Source organism: Oryx dammah, unplaced genomic scaffold (genome assembly GCF_014754425.2).
Source record: "Oryx dammah isolate SB20612 unplaced genomic scaffold, SCBI_Odam_1.1 HiC_scaffold_3, whole genome shotgun sequence".
In the NCBI taxonomy this organism is placed as follows: Eukaryota; Metazoa; Chordata; class Mammalia; order Artiodactyla; family Bovidae; genus Oryx; species Oryx dammah.
Window position 1 is genome coordinate 66,151,121 of NW_024070187.1, and position 20,441 is coordinate 66,171,561.

At 36.1% G+C, this 20,441-nt stretch overlaps 1 protein-coding gene across 2 annotated transcripts in view; it reads right to left on the reverse strand.

The window, feature by feature from the left end:
- TXK (TXK tyrosine kinase) overlaps positions 1-20,441 on the reverse strand; it is a 65,301-nt gene that overhangs the window by 11,292 nt on the left and 33,568 nt on the right. For both annotated transcript variants that reach the window (XM_040238160.1, XM_040238161.1), the window contains 5 exons: positions 17,405-17,459; positions 8,945-9,024; positions 7,971-8,098; positions 4,653-4,727; positions 1,860-2,031 (listed from right to left, as the gene is read on the reverse strand). In XM_040238160.1, coding sequence (XP_040094094.1) covers positions 1,860-2,031; positions 4,653-4,727; positions 7,971-8,098; positions 8,945-9,024; positions 17,405-17,459 — 510 coding nt within the window. The remainder of the gene's footprint in view (positions 1-1,859; positions 2,032-4,652; positions 4,728-7,970; positions 8,099-8,944; positions 9,025-17,404; positions 17,460-20,441) is intronic.

The following is a 20,441-nucleotide window of genomic DNA, read 5'->3' on the forward strand; positions in this document are numbered from 1 at the left end:
ACTTTTTAGTTATTTATTTTTCAAAAATTTATTGTTTCTTTTGTACTGTAATAGTCAGTCCCTAAAGCCCTTTTATGCCAACTTGAATATGGAATAGAATATTCAAATTAATGTTTGTAATTTTAGGAGGTGTATAATAAACTAACATTTTGTTAGTCAAAAGTACATTGAAATGTTACTTCTTTCCATTCATAAAGATAATACAAGATCAATGAATCAGGGATATTAATTATATTAAAATAACATGTATGAGTGATTGATACATTCCCATATAATGAGCAAACAGAAACACTCCAGTTAGTAGGGGAGAAAGATATTCAAGCACCTATACATGATTTTAATTTATAGATATAGGTATTATATGGTGGCATTAGTGGTAAAGAATCTGCCTGCCAGTGCAGGAGACACAAGAGATGGGTTCCATCTCTGGGAAGATTCCCTGGAGTGGGAAATGGCAACACACTGCGGTTATTCTTGCCTGGGAATCCCATGGATAGAGAAGCCTGGCAGACTACAGTATATGGGATCGCAAGCATCAGACACAACTGAGCGACTGAGCACACACACACACGTACATATTATATGTGTAGATTTTGTCTGATTTACGTTTCTAATTCATGAAGTGTATTTTCACTTAGGGGATGCAGCTTACATGTGTGCAGAATAATGGCAGGAAGGCAATTCTTGAGATGGAAAACTAATTTTCCACGAGAAAGCTGCCAAATTGATACTCACATGTAAGCATTTGAGAATTAGAACATTACACTGTATTTGCTCAGTAAGATCACTAGCAAAAGTTTATCAGAAAAACAGAAATAACCTTTATCAGATAACCTTTATCAGAAATAAAGCAAGAACAAATAAATAAACCCTCACTTGTATGGTTCAGTCTAACAAATAAGACAAATATTTTTCAAGGGCACAGAAAGATGCAAACAGAAAAAGAACACTGTTGTTTGCTGTAACCTTAGGACCCATTAATACACATCCCTTTCTCATCTTAGAAAAATGCATATGATTCATTGTAGAACAAACATGTCATATTTATGTAAATTTGTTACTTAAATATTTTCAAACTCTGTAGTCTTCTTCTCTTCTAATTGTTCTTTTTTCCCATGTGATCAGATCAAGTTTCAGAGTTTTTACTGTCATCTGTGGTGACCAGGCTGACCTCTCTCCTGAACTCTAGACTCGTGCATTTGACCCTTGGTCATACTTGGCTACCCAATAGGTCTCTCAAATTCAACATGTCCAAAGCAGAATTACTCATTTTTCCTCTAAAACTATTCCTCAGCAGGTCTCTTCCCTTTCAGTAAATGGTGCCATTCTCTGCCTAATAGTGCACCCAAGACCTTGGTTTTCACTTTTTGGTCCCCCAGTCTCCTTCAGTGATTTGCCACAACTAATTTATCAGCAAGTCCTGATAATTTTATCTCAAAAATGTATCCTGAAACTATTCTCTTCTTTCCATCTCTGCTATCACCCCTTTCACCATCTTCTCCCACCTGCTTTATCGAAAGGGCTCCTAAAAATGTATGAGATTTGAAATAAAAGTGAAATATTTTTTCCCAATATATTTAAACATCTCAAATTATGTTTAAACATCTCAGAAGAAGGATTTAAATTCTAATTCCTTGTTTCTGATAGAGATTCTGGGTGAGATTTTGCAGGTGACGAAATTGAAGCTTAGAAAAATGAAATAACTCAAGCCACACAGAAGTCAAATAGTTCACCCAGGTCCCACAACTAGCTTGGGCAGAGTTGTGACACAAATCCACTTGTGACTGATTCCAAAATCCATGTTCTTTCCATGACATCTGTATGTTGTGCCTACTTGTCTGGGTTTTGTATATACTTACATCATCACTTTAGCCTCTTCAATGAAATCCTCTTCAGACATGAAGCCTTCATTGATGGCCTTGATGGCTACCTGGACATGTGCTCGCCACTGGCCTAAATAGACCACCCCAAACTGACCACTTCCAATCTGCTTCACAAAAGCCAACTCAGATGGATCTATCTCCCACTTTTCTGGAAAAGTAAAATATCCATGTTGCAAGTAAGGAAAAGTTAAATTTTAGAGCTAGAAAAGATCTAGGAATTATCTCAACCTATTTTATTTTTCAGAGAGGTCAAAAACATTTACAAATGAGTAGAAAGGGCCTGTTACCATTTTTAATACTATCATTGTGGCTTAAAAGTGTAATTCCAGAATTCAAGTTTAAATGGAATAATTTCTAAAGGAATTTTGTATGCTGAGCTGTGCCATAGAAACACATTTTCATAAAATAAGTAAAAATAAACAGATACAATTCTCACTTACTTAGAGAGAAATTATGGGTATCAAAACAGGCTTTTTCTTTCCTGAGAGACCCAGAAGGAAACACAGCTCTGTGTCTTTCTAAACTAAACTTGCCAAAACCAGATGTGGGACCTAAATATGTACGTCCCCAGACTTTTTTTCTTCTGATAAGTAAACTTGTGAGGTAGATAAAACCTGGGCTCCCCCCACCCCCATCCCAGTTTCTTTTACAGTTCCTCTGCCACTCCCACCCCTAAAGGGCTTTTTTGCCCTTTCTCTTTTGCAAAAAGTCTAATCAATTCATCTAATAAATATTTTCAATATTAAGATTCTAACCTATATCTAAGTGTACGTTTGAAATGAGAATTGCATTAGTGAATATGTCTCATCCTATAGAAGCAAATCAGTGGGGGCGGGGGTACTATTTTTAAAATAATACTTTGGAAAACTCTGAGAATCAAATCTTAACTTTTTAGTATCCCCTTTTATATAGCAATGCCACCATCTGCTGGAACTTTAAGACAATGCATTTAAAAGAATTGAAGGGAATTCTCTGGCTCTCCAGTGGTTAGGATTTCATGCTTTCACTGTCCAGTGCCCAGGTTCAATTTCTGGAAAGGGAATTAAGATCTCACAAGCTGTGAAGCATGTTCTCCCCTACCCCTAAAAAAAAAAGAATTATTAGGACTAATGGACCCTTGTATCGGGCTAAGTAACATAGGAGAATATATTCATGACCTTGGGACTGGCATAGATTTATTCAACAGAATATAACCATAGAAGAAAATATTGATAGATTATACTTCATAAAATCTTATTTATCAAATACAGCCCACTAAGAAAATGAAAAGGTAAGCCACAGATTGGGGGAAGATATTTCTCAAAATATATAACCAACCTAAGAATTCCTTTGCAAAATAAGAATAAATCAACTAGGAAAAGGCATATAATCCTATTTTTAAGTGTCAAATAAAAACTTGAGTAGAGTTTTCTCTCACAAAAGAGAATACCCAAAATGGCAACTGAACCTATGAAAAGTTAATCAGGGAAATTGCATATTTAAACCAAAATGAGATATGCACACACATATCACGCTAAAATGTGAACCAAAACCAAGTCAGAACAAACAAAACCCACAAGAATATGAAACACTGGCAAGGACAAAGATGCGGAGCAGCTGAAACTCACATATGCCATTGACTGAAATATAATTTGGGATAAGCTCTTTGGAAAACTGACTCCCAGTAAGTCTACTTCTAAGTATACATCCAACATTGTCTGGCCATAAATGTGATTAAACTTTATCAAAAGACATGCAAGAATGTTCGTAATAATATTATTTAGAAAAGCCAAAAATTGGTTACAACCCACATGGCTATATAAAGAAAAATGGGCAAACCCACTGCAATATAGTCAGAAAACAGCAGTGCAGCGCCACACAGATGAGCCAACCACATCCGACACCACGAGTGAACTCACTCCTGGACCGGTGGGAGAAAGGAGCCAGACATGGATGCACGGTGTTGAACTTTGTTTATATAAAGTAATCAAAATGAGACAAACAAAATCAGACTCTAGATTTATGAACTATATACTGTTAAGGATATTTAAACATTGAAAAGTTTATTTTTTTAATGAATGAAGACCATATTTAACTTAGATAAACTGCTAATGATAGAATTTTAAAACATGTAGTATTTATGGGGTAGAGAAATAATCTAAGCACACATAATACTCTGGAATCACCTTTCCATCCCAATTCAGAGACTGAGTCCTGGGTACCTGCTACACAACAATTGTGTGTGTGTGTGTGTTTTAAGCATATTCTTAGTCCCCACAGTGAGATAAATTTAAGGAAATAAAATGTCACCAAATTAGAAAGAAAGATTCTTTGGCTCTTATTTATTCTCATAGATTCGTAACTACCACATTCACTAGAAAATAGTTCAAATCAAACTTCACCCAAGTTCTATTTGAAAAGGTGAAAAGGACAGATTTCACAGTTCGTTTTAGTAGGTCCCATTGGGAAGGAGTCATTTCCCAGTCACCCACATAACCAGAGAGCAATAACCCAATCATTCAAATAAAAAGAATTGGAATTTATCAAAGAGGTTCCAAATAATGTATAATGAAATTTAAAACAAAAGTGAAACATTTCCCCCCAAAGTTTAAATGCCCTTATGAGATGCATTTAAATGCATTTAAATCTCAGAAAGGAGATTTAAACGTTGAGGAGAAAACATATATCAAGACAGACATCTCGAAAGAGCTGAGAATTCAAAGAACATAGAACTTGGGATAGACTCTTTACTTGATTTGATTTTTACTTGAGCATACGTGCATACTTTACCATAACTAAAACCAGCTGTGGCTGGCAAACAACTGCCCGTCAGACCAACTGGGTAACGGAGACGGGACATGAGTCCTGGGGAGAGAAAGAAACCAGCATTTCAGTTCTGGTTCCTGGTACAAGAGAAAAAGCCAAATATACCAGAAGATGGAACCATTCCCTAAACAGATCAGCCAGAGAAAGTATTCTACATTTAGTCTGTTTGGTTATTTTTCCTATTTGAAAAAGACTTTTCATAATATAGTATATGCTCATTGAACACAAGTTAAAGAATCCAAGAAAAAACAAAAATGAAAAGGTCCCTTACAAAATCTTAGTATCCAGAGATACTTTGTTATCATTTTTGTGACCATCTTTGCAAAAATCTCTATATGTGTATTTGAACATATATACACATCTGTATGTTTCATGGAAATGTCAGTGTTTTGCTATAAGCTTCTTACACTCAACATATAATCAATATACATCAATGACTATAAATTGACCTTAAAATTATTCCCAAGATTTCACTATAGAAAAATATGCTGTATGCTGGAGGGAGTGAGATGAGGGTAAGAGCATGGCAAGCAAAAGGATGAGATTGAGATAGTTCATGTTTGGTGACTTTGATGTTCTTTTAATTTTTTAAAACAGAATATAGTTGATGTACAATATTATATAAGTTACAGCTGTACAATAAGGTGTTTCATAATTTTTTAAGGTTATACTCCATTTATAGTTATAAAATATTGGCTGTAACTCTCTATGTTGTATAATATATCCTTGTAGCTTATTTTATACATAGTTTGTATCGCTTAGATTTCAATTTTCTTAGTGAAGTAGAGAGGCAATTTGCTGATAAGTTAAGTCGCTCAGTCATGTCTGACTCTTTGCGACCCCATGGACTGTAGCCCACCAGGCTCCTCCGTCCATGGGATTCTCCAGGCAAGAATACTGGAGTGGGTTGCCATTTCCTTCTCCAGGGGATCTTCCCAACCCAGAGATCGAACCCAGGTCTCCTGTATTAGAGGCAGACGCTTTAACCTCTGAGCCACCAATTTGCTGATGGGCAGTGGATAATACTGGAAAGAGGGTTTGAGGAGAATGGTAGAAATTTGAACAGAAGAAAGGATGCTTACTAGTGACTCTGAAGACCTAGTTGGGGTTAGAGTCCTCATCGAGTTGGGACTCCATAACACATGATCCAAATAAAAAAACACAAGAGGAATTGCTTTAACACCCTAACACTTCCCTCTGAATTCAAAGTTTTTGCTTGCCAAACATTTCTGTTTTGTGAATGACTACCAATAGTTTAGTGACAGTGTATCTCTCTGATAGAAACAAAAAAAGCCTGTCGCTCTCTGCACTGTCCTTACTTCTGGTAAGGAAATGGATTGTTATGAGCTAAACTGACCAGAAGTCAAAAAGTAGACGGGCTAGTCATGGGTTTCAAGCCTCTTCTAAAATGGTCTCTCCAATAATCTAATTTGCTTCTGGAAAAGACAGTAGTCATTAAACACAGAGTGTGGAGCCAGTGGGTTGAATGGCTCCAGTGGCTTCATAGATTTCTGTGGTTTCAAATCTTGGCTCAAATACCTATTAATGGTGTGACCTTGAGCACAACGTATGCCTGAGTTTCCTCATCTGGGAGATGGAGATGTCAGCAGTATCAACCTCATTGGATTTTTCTGAGGATTAAATAAATAAATAGACATAAATAGGGTCTAGCCCAAAGTAAGTCTTCAGTAAATACTAGTTGCTTCTGGATCCCATGCCTTTCCTCTTATCATTTTTCTTCCTCTTTGTCTTATCTCTTTTCTACTTTCTTTTCTAACAGCAGCCATAGTTATAAGTTTTCAACTCCTGTCTTTCATCTTCTTATTGTTTGATCTAGCTTTAATTTTAAAAGTTATCTGTATGGTATTTCATACACTGTAAGAATAATTTATGTATATGTATATTGTAATAAAAAAAAAAACCTAGGGCAAGCTATAAAGCAGAAAATAAAAGTTTTCCTTACCCTCAGTCTCCTTCCCCAGAGGTAAACATTAACAGTTTATAGTCTGTTATCATCTTATTAGTTTAAAAATTATTATCTAAACTTTAACAGAATTTTCCTAGGCACACATGTCTCTGTGAATGTGTATTACTCTACAAAAGTGAGGCTATAAATATACTGTTTTGCACTTTTTTTTCCTTTGTAAACAATTGATCACTAACAACTTTTTAGGTTAGCACATCCTGATCTGCCTCAGTACTTTTTTTAACCTCACCACCACAGACACTCAGTTTCTTAAATTTCTTCTTTGAAGGAAGAGGAAAGAAGAGAGTGAGGAAGAAAACTCAGACCATATCTGATTCTAAGGGTTTCTATCTCTGGCCACAAATACGTCCTCACTGGCGTCACTCAAACACGTTGCCACTTCCTCTCTGACCAAAGGCCCAGTGACCACCAGGAGTATCCAGGTGGACTCAGCCCATAAGTGTATAAAATTTCCATGGATTTATTCCTGATATAAAAAACCAGTGTAATGGAAAAGTGACTGCTTTCCAAAAGGGATTCTTTTTGTCAACACAACTTTTCATGAGAAAAATCTTAAAAAGTACTGCGCATCAAGAAATCAAAACAATATGAAAGTTGTGCTGGGTTCCAAATTCTATAATGTTGAGGTAAAGAGATTCCTCTTGGACTCAGAGTAGTCCAGAATAGACTGAATGAGGACTGAAGGTCAGAGCTGTGATTGTAATTGTGATGGAACTTTCTGGAATCTTACATCTTTCCACAGATGATAGGTTCTCAAAAGTAGCCATCATTGCAAATAACAGCAAGAGGAGGGGGTTAAATATGCCTCTGGTATGGTATACTTAAGTCAGATTATAACTGTGAAAGACTGTGCCTGCTCTCCAAACAGGAAATACAGAGAATGAGACATTTAAGGGTAATTTTCTACTGTAACTGTCTAGAGAGCAAATTTTTTATAGGGGCCAAGGGAAAAAAAGCATGATTCTTTAAGACATTTGAAATTTTATTACATTTAGCACCATGTAAATTTCAAGAACAAATGTATAGTGACTAAATGGCCTTTTGAATCTTTGTATCTTTTTTCTAAACTGGCAGAAATGTGAAAAATCAACCTACTTCCTTGCCCCTCTGACTAGAAAAACAAAAAAACATCTCCTCCTCTCCTGAGGAGGAGAACTACTCATAAGACAGGTTGTATTTCAAGCTCTTAAACATTTCTAGAGGGATATTTGCTCCTGTTAAATGTCTGACCAAAGACACATAACCTACTTGGGGCCTGGCTCCCCAACTCTGCCAGCCTGAATTTTCCAACTTACCGGCTGCATTGTGCTGGTGATACCATATCAACTCAGGGATTGATTGAAACAGGTGTCTTTCAGCCACATACCACTGTCCTGAGTCATTCCTTTTAATTTGATAATGCTTGATGGTAGCCTCCATATCTCTATAACCAATAAAATGTGAGTTCATAAACAAGCAAAAGATCACTTTGAAACCAAGTCAATCATTAAGCAACACGACTCGACTTCAAAACCTTGTATCCTCACTACACACTGAAAAGTAGATAGGATTACAATAAATAGGTGCCTCACCATTGCTGGGAAAATTCCACAGCTAGTATTAGGGTCTTAGATAAAATATAACTTCAGCCAAAGATGTCTAGGCGACAAGTCTAGTGTCCAAAAATGTACAGCTCGTAACGGATACTTAGAAGTATCTACTGAATCAGGTATCAGTCCAATGAATAAGCAAATGCACCGTGAGACATGTGAGACAAAGAAAGGAGGAAAACCACCAGCGGGTGTCTTGATGAGCAGGTTTGTTATGGGCAAATGGGACTTAATCCCTTCAGGAAGCCATGAGAGAAATGTGGAACATACCCTTAGTCACTTCCAGCCCACCCCCGGGGGACCACGAGAACCCATAGGCAAAGAACATTCTCAGGAAGAAAGAAACAGGAAGCTTTCTGCATTCAAGAGAGCTCTCTGTAGGTAAACCCTGGGGTTAACCAAGGGATATGAGGAAAGCATCAGCAGTGTGTGCTACAACTAATCAAATCTCCTCACTTGATAATTGAGAAAAGGAGATGAGAGTGCAAGTAACTTATATTTAATATCACACACAGAGCTTCTTAGGGGATAAAATTGGAACCAATTAGTTGTCCCAACATCCAGGCCAGCAATTTTCTATGTTAGGCTCTCACTTCCATTCTCTATGAGATGGTAACTCCTTAACAATGACTATCCTAGTGACTATTATTTCTAAAGTGACCAAAATCACAATTGCTTACCTTTTATCTCTTATAAACACAGAAATGGTGTAGGATCCCAAATGTCTTGAATCTCTGACAATAAATGCACCTTCTTTAGACTGCAAAACAATTCATTCATTGTACATGTTTATTCCTTATTTGGAAGAAACACAAATATCTCCATAATGAAAACTAAAGCTATACTGACTTACTATAGAAGGATGATATTGTTTTTATAAGTACACACAATCTTATCTCTTAAATTCTTACAGATTTAGATGTCATACCTATAAAATAAAATAAAATTGGGATAAGAATCTGCAATGTGTGAGCATTTTAAAACTTCGCTCATGAGTTTTCTAACACTGTATTTGATAACCTTGTACCCCATCATTTAGTTATTTTTGTATACTGATTAAGTAATAGATAAAAGAGCTGATGAATAAGAAGAAGTCTGAGACAGATGGACAGGATTTTTCTTTACAGGCAAAGAAACAATATGGCAAGGGCGGAGGGGTGAGGGAGGCAGGGAGAAATACATCTGGGAAGCTGAGGAATGGGGAAAAAAGACCAGTTTATGACACAGATGGAAAGAGAATAGACTTGGAGAAGTCTTGAGAGAAGAGCAAGGAGAAGCATTTTGTTTGCTCTCAGGATACAGGCTTCCCAGGTGGCAGTAGTAGTAAAGAATCCGCCTGGCGATGCAGGAGACACAAGAGATGCAGATTCGATCCCTGGGTCAGGAAGATCCTCTGGAAACGGGCATGGCAACCCACTCCAATATTCTTGCCTGGAAAACCCTATGGACAAAGGAGCCTGGTGGGCTAGAGTCCATGGGGTTGCAGAGTTGTACACGGGTGAAATGACTTAGCATGCATGCATGCAGGGATATAGGAGACACAGAGGGAGACATGGCAAGAGGGAAGAATATTATATAGTAAGGTTGATGTTTGCATTATCAGTTGGATTCCCAATGACATTCTTTGGGCTTCCCTGGTGGCTTAGATGGTAAAGAATCTGCCTGCAATGTGAGAGACCTGGGTTCAATCCCTGGGTCAGGAAGATTCCCTGGAGAAGGGAATGGCAACCCATTCCAGTATTCTTGCCTGGAAAATCCCATGGACAGAGGAGTCTGGCAGGCTATGGTCCATGGGGTCACAAAGAGTCAGGCAGGACTTAGCAACTAACACTTTTGACATTCTTTGAAAGTGCTTTTAAATAAACTTGAAGGTTGGACTGCTTGGTTTGGTTTGTTTGATAGCATTTTCTAAAAAAATCTTTACCTCTATTAAGTTTGCTTACGTTCATGCAGAGGAAAATATCTCAGGTCTTGTCAAACTCATGAACATTTACACTTATGAAGAGAATTGCACAACCCTAACAGCATGATGTGACCCCTCAAGAGGAACGTAATACATTGTCTCCTCCTTCCAGATGCTTACCAAGAGACAAGCCTTTTCTGGTCAGAGTTTTTAACCAGTGGTACAGTAGAGAGCCCAGAAATAAACCCATGCTTATATGGTCAAATAATCTGTGACCCAAAAAAGGGCAAGAATACACAATGGGGGAAAGACAGCCTTTGCAATAAACTGCAATGGGAAAACTGGACAGCCACATGCAAAGGAATCAAACTGGGCTATTTTCTCCCACAATGTACCAAAATAAACTCAAAGTGGATTAAAGACTTAAATGTAAGACCTGAAACCATCAAAGTCCTAGAAAAGAACATGGGCAGTATGCTTTCTGACATTGGTCTTAGCAACATTTTTTTGGATTTGTCTTTTCAAAAAGAAGACAAGGAAAAATGGAAACAAAGCAAAGGAAACAAGCAAAAATGAACAAGACTACATTAAACTAAAAAGCTTCTATATAGAGAAAGAAACAATCAACAATATGAAAAGGCAACTTACTGAATGGGAATAGATATTTACAAAAGATATATCTGATTAGGGGTTAGTACTTAAAACATACAAAGAACTCATACAACTCAACATCAAAAAATAGACAATTCTGTTTAAAAATGGGCAGAGGACCTGAATAGACATTTTTCCAAAGAAGACATCTAGATGGCAAACAGACCTATGAAAAGATGATCAGCACCACTAATTATCAGGGAAATGCAAATCAAATCCACCTTGAGATATCACCTCACACCTGTTAGAAAGGCTGTCATCAAAGAGACAAGTGTTGCCAAGGATGTGGAGAAAAGAGAACCCTTGTGCACTCTTTGTGGGATTACAAATTGATGCAGCCACTATGGAAAATAGCCTGAAGATTCCTCAAATAGAACTACCACATGGTCCAGCAATTCTACTTCTGGGTATTCACCCAAAGAAAACAAAAACATTAATTTGAAAAAACACATGTTCATAGCATTATTTACAACAGTCAAGATATGGAAGCAACCTAACTATCCATCGATAGATGAATGGATAAAGATGTGGTGTACATATACAATGGAATATTACCTAGCCATGAAAAATAATGAAACCTTGCCATTTGTGACAATATGGACAGACCTAGAAGGTATAATGCTAAGTGAAATAAACCAGACCAAGAAGGACAAATACCATATGATCTCACCTATATGTGTAATTTAAAAAGCAAAGCAAACAAAACAAAAACAGACTCATAGATACAGAGAACAAATGGGTGGTTGCCCAACAGGAGGGGGTGGTAGGGAGCATGAACTAGGTGAAGGGGATTGAATTACAAACCTCCTGTTAGAAAATAAATAAGCCACAGGGATGTAATATACAACATAAGAAATATGGTCAATAATATTGTAGTAATTTTGTATGGGGACTGCTGCTGCTGCTGCTAAGTTGCTTCAGTCATGTCCAACTCTGTGTGACCCTAGAGATGGCAGCCCACCAGGCCTCCCCGTCCCTGGGATTCTCCAGGCAAGAACACTGAAGTGGGTTGCCATTTCCTTCTCCAATGCATGAAAGTGAAAAGTGAAAGTGAAGTCACTCAGTCATTTCCAACTCTTGGCGACCCCGTGGACTGCAGCCTACCAGGCTCCTCCATCCATGGGATTTTCCAGGCAAGAGTACTGGAGTGGGTTGCTATTCCCTTCTCCGGTATGGGGACAGAATGTGATTAGATTTACGGTGATCATTTCATAATATATGCAAATATCAAATCACTAGGCAGTACATACACCTGAAACTAATAAAATATGTTTACCATGTAACAATATGTTGACATGAAACATGTCAACCATGTTTCAATAAAAAAGGAAATTCAAGTACAAATGAAAAAATCTAGAATATGGACACACTACTTATTAGGACCTCTGCTATATAGTTCAGGCAATACTCAGAAATAAATTCACAGTCTTATTATACCAATAAATGAGAAAAATACAAAATAAACATATCCAACTCAAGAAGTTAGGTTAAGAATTATAAAATAAACTCAGGTAAAGTAGAAGAAAAGAATTAATAAAGGCAAAAGCAGAAAATAATAAATTATAAAAACAAAAATATAATATAGATAGATAGTAATTACATTCAAAGTCTGGTTGTCTAGGAAAAGACAATAAAATAGGTAACCTACTAGCTAACCTAATTAAAAAATAGTGGAGGAAATCTATTAAAAATGTCACAAGGATTCAGAAAAAAAAAATCTTCTTGGCTCTATATATTTGAAAACTTGAATAAAATGGACAAGTAGCTAGCAAAACATAAAATTTGTCAAAATTGATTCCAGAAAAGCTAGAAATCTTAATAGACCTAATAAATTGAAAAGCAGATAAGGTTTTAAAACAGCTTCAACATTAAAAAGCACTACATTGCACTGTGATGTTACTAAATCTTAAAAAAAAAAAAAGATAGATCAATTAAATAATTCCAGAGCATATGAAAAGAAATAATAGGCTCAATAAAAAAGTAGGCTCAATATCCATACCATAACATAGCAAAGATTGTGCACAAAAGGGAAAATTACCAACCAGTCTTCACTCGTATCAATGCAAAAACCCTAACTAAATATTAACAAACCAAATCCAGTAGCACAACAAAAGAATAATACACCATAACCAAGAGGGATTACATACAGGAATATAAAAGTAATGTAACATTAAGAATTTTATTAATATGAGTCAACATTTAATAGATCTGAGAAGAAAAATCTCATTTAAATTTCCATAGATGTTGAAGAAGCACTTAATTTCAATTTCTATTATCAAGTTTTTTTTTTTCTTTATAAAATGGGAATATATGTATATTCTTTAACACAATAGCCCTTATTTACTTTGGTCCCAAGTCCAGCATCATGCTTTATGTGGAAATCATTCTAACTAAAATTAGGAAAAAAGAAATGCCCACTGTCAGCAGTGGTATTTAAAACTGTTCTAAGAAACTAGCCAGTGCCATTAAATGAGGCAGAAATTAGAACCCTGAATTAAAATTGTAAAAGAGGGTTGAAATAATCTGTTTGCTACTGCTAAGATTATGTACCTAAACCTAACAGCATCCACTGAAAAACTACTACAATAAAATATTTGAGCCACACTCGCCTTCTGTGATGGCCCATACTCTGTCTGTGGAGCACGTCCCTCTCTAAATAAATCCACTTCTTATCTATCAAAAAGAAACTTTGAATTCATAAAAGTCATCAGTTACAAAAGTAATTCATAGAAATCAAGAGATTTCAAAAGTAAAAATAAAAAGATATGCCCATTTATAATAGAATCAAAAAGATAAATTATTTTAATATAAATTTAAAAATACATATGCAAGAGTTAAATGAAGAAAACCTTAAAATTCTCCTGAAAAATACAAAAGCATTTGCTTTTTCTAATTAGGTCTTTCATCCATCTAATATCAATTTTTGCTTGAGGTTTGGGTCTAATTTTGATTTTTTTCTATGTGAATAATTAATACATATGTCCTGGAACAAACTGGTCCCCAAAACACACTGATTTGTAATGCATAAATAATTTTCCCTAAATTAATCTGTAAATTTAACGCAAACAACAGGAAGGTTTCTTAAACAAGGCAAAGTAATTTTGAAGTTCATACAGACAAACATATATTTTCAGAAAGTTTCTTAAAAAGAGAGACTAGCCAGAGAAACTGTCATTGTTTAAAACAGTAAAATGTACTTTGCTGTACAGCAGAAACTAACACAACTTTGTAAAGCAACTATACTCTAATAAAAATTTTAAAAATAAGTAAGTTAAAAAAATTGACAACTATATCAATATCTCCAATGTTAAGATAACTGGGTGCCAACTAGTGCTTGATTTCTGCAGCTACTAACCTTACATATTCAAAACTGCTACTATTAATAAAGCCCAGGTTTTAAAAACTGCATTTTGAAAATGACTTTTTTTGTTGATATGTTTATAGTGGCAGAAGAAGATCATGAAAAGATGCATATGATATCTACATTAGTATGAAAATAGCCACATGCCCCTTAAATATGAAAAACAGACCAATCATTTTTCACTGCAAATGCAGATTTCTGCTTCCCTTAAATTTCACCAAAATCTCAAGGGAACATCTCTGTAACTGGAATGTACAAAAACTCACTATATGGTAAACAGGCTAGTCAAAACTAAGGCTTAATTATAATCCACGATGAGTGTACAGCAAATGGTTTGTTCAAAACTTCCATTTACTTACTCAAAGTGGTCAAAGTGGAGAAGGCAGTAATGTATATTTTTCTCTTTCTTAAAAGGGTAGATGTGGTCTTTGCCAGACCATTTTATGAAACTTTTACTAACCTTCAAGAAACAAATAACATCTATCTGATATAAACAATTTCAGAGATTAGAAAAAGAGATTAAAAACCCCATATTCCAACTCATTTTACAATGCTAGGATAACATTTATACCAAAACCAGACAAAGAGAACAGAAAATTAGAAGCCAGGCTTACTTTGAACTTAACAGGAAAAATGCTAAATTGAGGAAAGCCAAACTAGCAATATATATTTTACATGACTCATAACCAAATAAAATTTACACCAGGCATAATTTTAAAAATAAAAATTGGAAAATATGTAAATTATACAAATATTTTAAGATATATAGGAAAGATATGTATGTATTTAAAACATCATACATACATTCTTCAGACAGACTAAAGACCTAAATGTGAAAGCACGTCTTTAAAACATTCAATGAAAAATGTAAAATTCCTTTATTATCTCAGAAGGGAGAGGAATCTCTTATAGTAAATAAAACAAAACAAAAAGCAGATATCATAAAGGAAAATATTGAGAGATTTGACATTAACGTTTTAAAATTTTTGTATACAACAATAGTCTAAAGTTTACAAAAAGCCAGAAATCCAAAAAATATCATTGTAACACATAATACCAAAAGATTGGTATTCAGAATATATATTTCTTAAGTACGATACATATTGATCAGTATAAAAAAAACCAAACACATTATAGAAAAATGAGACAAGGATATTAACAGGCATGTAACAGCAGAGGCAGCACAACTGGTCAAAGACACATGGAAAGTTACTTCAACTGAACTGTTTACCAAAGAAATGTACATTTTAAAATACAGAATTTTTCACTGAATGAACTGGGGGGAGAATGTGAAACTACCCACTGTTAGTAAGAATATGAGTGAGTGTTAATCACTCCGTCATGTCTGACTCTGCAACCCCATGGGTTGTAGCCTGCCAGGCTCCTCTGCCCATGGGATTTCCCAGGCAGAATACTGGAACAAGTTGCCATGCCTTCCTCCAGAGGATCTTCCCAACCCAGGGATCGAACCTAGGTCTCCTGCATTACAGGCAGATCCCTTTCCATCTGAGCCATGAGAAAAGCCCGTGTAGGAAATCAGCTTTTTCACTCCCTGTGAGAGTATAAATTGATCTAAGTACCTGAATCCTGATTTGAATACACAGTATCTAGTAATGTTAAATCTGCACATATCCTCTGACCAGATGATTCCATTTTGGAGTGTAATTCAAAGAACCCCTTGCCCTTGTATACAAGATGACATGCACAAGGATGTTCTTTGCAGCACTGTTTGTAAGAGCAAAAAATTAGAAATGATTAGAATGTTTACAGTAAAATTGATACATTTTATATACTCATAATAAAATAGTACATAATAGTTGAAGGTATGTGTTGATCCATGTGTATGCCTATGAATTAAATGGAAAATATAATGTTTGGTTAAAAAATCAACATATATGTGCTCTCCTTGACCTCAAATATTAAAACACATAAAATAGCACTATAGGTTTTTTATACACATACATGTGATAAAAGTATAAACCCATGGACAAAATGGGAACATGCTCCTCTATTGTGGTTGCCTCTGAGAAGTGAGGACCAAAAAGATAAGGGAGAGGGTGGGCCTCAACAGCTACTGTAATGTCTTATTTTATTAAAGAACATTATGATCAGTGCTACTATTTGTGAAATCTGGGTTGTGGGTATGGAGGTTTTGCTACAAAATGCTCCATTCTACTCTTGGTAGGGAGGTCAGATTCTCACCCTGTTCTGGCTTCCTCTCAGATGCAGAACCTCATGTAGAACCCGCCCAGCCCAGTGATTCAGGCCATATTGCCTGTGACAAGCTTGCTTTCCGTGGACCGAATTGTCCACCTCCTTTCTCCAGTTTTGCCTGCTTATCACTACATCTTCCTTGTCTGTTCTGAACCAACTAATATATAATGTCACCATGCCAGGCAGATATCACATTTGCTGCCATGCTCCCTTTTCTTGTAGCCAATGAGACCGGGCCAGACCTCCAACCTCCATCCCCACCAGCTCCTGAAAGGTCTGTGTTCCTCGTACTCAGCCTATCCCCCAAATACTAACTGGATCTTCCCTGTGTCATAGGTCATTACTGGCACTGAGTTTTGAGTTACAGAACTGATTTTTTTCTCACTCATATTACTAGATTTCCTCAGCATCTGACATCAGGTCATAATGACATGCATACTTCTCAGCTACTTTCTAGTTTTGATTATGCATTTACCCACAGCTGATACTTACCGTCAGTTGGAAATTTAAACTATACTCAGTTTTGTTTTGTTTTGACCTAAATGAGCAGTTTTGATCTAAGTTTGCTGCTCCACTCTTCCTTTTGTTCCCAAAGAATGAAAGTGCAGCTGCATGTATTTTTCTGCATCTATGCTTTTTACGAGTCTAAGCTAAGCTCAGGACAGAGAATCTATTGGACTGACATTGATGCAAAGGTATACAGGCAATTCAAATAGAGACCCTTCTGGCAGAATGCACTTTGGAGTGAATGAAGCAGTTTTGGTATGTTAGAGATGAAATCATTTCAGGAGAAAGATATGTGAAATTGTGGTGAAAATCAATGGAAAACATGATTTGATACAAATTAATCTAGTTTATAATTTAATAGAAAATGTAGTACCAGTGAAGTTGTAATAATATTTTAGAACTAAAAAAATCAGGAAGTAATAAAACATTTTTAGCTGAGTATTTATAATTCACCTCTCTCAGAAATTTTGAAACTATCCACAGAATTATTCATGGATAAATTACCTCTTGTCTCAAAAGATGTTCTGCCTGATTTCTAGTGATATTCCTATGGTACCACCTGTAAGAGCAATAAAAATAATTTTTTAATGTTATATATCATTTATTTCCAGAAAAAAACCCTGTTCCATTTCCTTCATTTTAAAAAACACACTCCAGAACTAATTTTATAAAGGGACTGATTAATTCACATAAACAATAATGTACTATAATAAATCAAGTGATTTATTTAACAGTTATATTAATTACAAGCCAGTATCTCATTTTTTCTACCATATTTCAATTCAACTTTCTGAAACACACTTGGTTTAACACACTTAATTTTGAGTGGTTTAACTTCCTGAAAATTTCCATGAAATGTATGTGGTTAAAAAGTCATCATCTGCGATAAACACTTTCCTGAGGTTTGGTTAAACCCAACTAAAACATACGCATTTCTTTCCGCTCAGGAATATCTTATTTGCCTGCTTTTACATGTGCTGTTACCTTTCCAAACTTAAAACTCACACTGACTTATCTGATTCTCCTAAATAGGTTGTTGTTGCTGTTTAGTTGCTAAGTCATGTCCAACTCTTTTGCGACCCCATGGACTGTAGCTCACCAGACTACTCTGTCCTTGGGATTTCCCAGGCAAGAATACTGGAGTGGGTTGCCATTTCTCTCTCCCAGGGATCTTCCCCAGTCAGGGGTTGACTCATGTCTGCTGCATTGTCAGGCAAATTCTTTACCACCGAGCCACCTGGGAAGCTCCAAAGTATGTCACCTTGTAGTAGTCAGTAATTTAATAGAGTAAATGGAACAACCAGTATACTAATCACCCCACCCCACACCCTCCTGGGCCTCATATTCTCCTCATTCTTCCTTCACTCACTAAACTTCCATCACATTGGATTTCTTTCCCGGATGAAATTCACCAAGCCCTTTTCTGCCTCCAGCCTTCCTGTTGTCTCTGCATGAAACACGTCATTAAATGACCTTAAAATATCAGACGTTCACACAGTAATCATAATTAATGAACACTGTAATTTAAACATATGGTTTTGGGACTTCCCTGGAAGTTCAGTGGTTAGAACTTCATCTTCTAATACAAAGGGTGTGTGGGTTTGATCCTTGATCTGGGAGCTAAGATCTCACATACCTCAGGGCCAAAAGACCAAAAACAAAACAGAAGCAATATTATAACAAATTCAGTAAAGATTTTTTTAAATGGTCCACATAAAAATCTTTAATAAAAAATTGTTTTTATTTTTTTTTTAATAAATAAACATATGGTGTGATGAGATAGCACCTAAGCAGTAAGCAAATGTTGTACAGGAAAGAGAGAGGAAGTGACAATAGAACAGTGGAAAAGAGAAGAAAAATGGAAACACTTTCATTCCAAAACAAGCCTTTAAAAAGAAGTTAATCTAATATTACCAGAAATACTATTTTTGTGGACAGCGGAAGAAAGGGTGTGGGTATAACCAGGCATTAAGTCAGGTAGGGGAGCCAGTGGTGGCTGAATGAGACTCATACCTGCTTGGGACAATGGAACCTGTCTCCGCATGTGGACTTCCCCTAACCTTCTGTAGTAGAAAGCTGCCACTAACTAGCGTGGCCAGGTGTTTAAAATATTAATATTAACGTGCTTAAATTGAAAACAGTCTTTTAAAAGGATGAACCATAGAGAACAGGGGATGATTACAGATGATTCTAGTCAAAGTCATGTAACTACCTATTGCTAATGGGAACAAGAGTAACTGTGAATTTAAACTGTGCCTATCATTCAATACTTGTTAATGAATATTATTATTGTGGGAGGGAATTTCAAGATGAGTCTGAGACCTCTTGCTGTAGAAAGAAGAAATTTTTCAAAATAAATGAGGCAGAGTTAAATTTACAGGGGACCAATTTAAAGAGGCCCCCATACTGGCTAAGTTATGAAGTATGGGTGCTAAAAAGAGACTAATGATTATAGCTCACTGAAATAGACTGAAGTTGTGAAAAGAGAAGACAGCATGCTGCTTAGTCACTTCAGTCGTGTCCAACTCTTCACGATCCCATGGACTGCAGCCTACCAGGCTCCCCTGTCCATGGGATTTTCCAGGCAAGCGTACTGGAGTGGGGTGCCATCGCCTTCTCCAGAAGACAGCATAATAACACTCAAAAAGGGAGGAATTAACATAAACTGATTTTTTTTTCTAAATAATGTTTCTTTACCTGCTATCATGTTGGTATTAATTTCATTGCTTTGTAATTATTTATTATAGTGATAAATAAAATATATTAATTGTGTTTAAATATAAATTAAAAATCCATCCGTGTGGAAGTCATTCTCAGAATGACTTCAAAAAAGTAACAAAAGAACCAGATAGAAGTATATGATGAATTTAAGATCGGTTAAAATAAGGCAGAATTCCATCTGCATTACAGTAATGATAAATAAAAGGCAGAAAAAGAATAAATGTAATTTAGAGGAGGTTGAGGCATGGTATTTTAGAATTTCAACTATTTAAATCAGATGATAAAAGGTAGAAGAGTTTTTTGTTTTGTGTTTTTCAAATAGGTAAGGCTGCAACTTCTTTATTGAGACAACACTGACTATAAAATTAATATTGAATGATGTCATTAGAAGCCCCAATACACAGGACTGGAGTGGGGATTCTATTAATACATTTTTTAAAATCTACTACATCTAACTGTGGTTGAGTACAATCATCACATATGGAACATATATGTACGCCTCCCATGTGCCAGTCTCAGATTTTTAATCAGTAAAGAATAGTATTGTGGCTTTGAGTTTTAGACCTGGAAACCCTATTAGATCTGAGAAAATTAATTTGCTTCACTGGTGACTTTCTGGAGAAGGAAATGGCAACTCACTCCAGTACTCTTGCCTAGAGAATCCTGTGGACAGAGGAGCCTGGAGGGCGGCTGTCCATGGGGTTGCACAGAGTCGGACATGACTGAAGCGACTTAGTATGCATGCATGCATTGGAGAAGGAAATGGCAACCCACTCTAGTATTCTTGCCTGGAGAATCCCAGGGACAGAGGAGCCTGGTT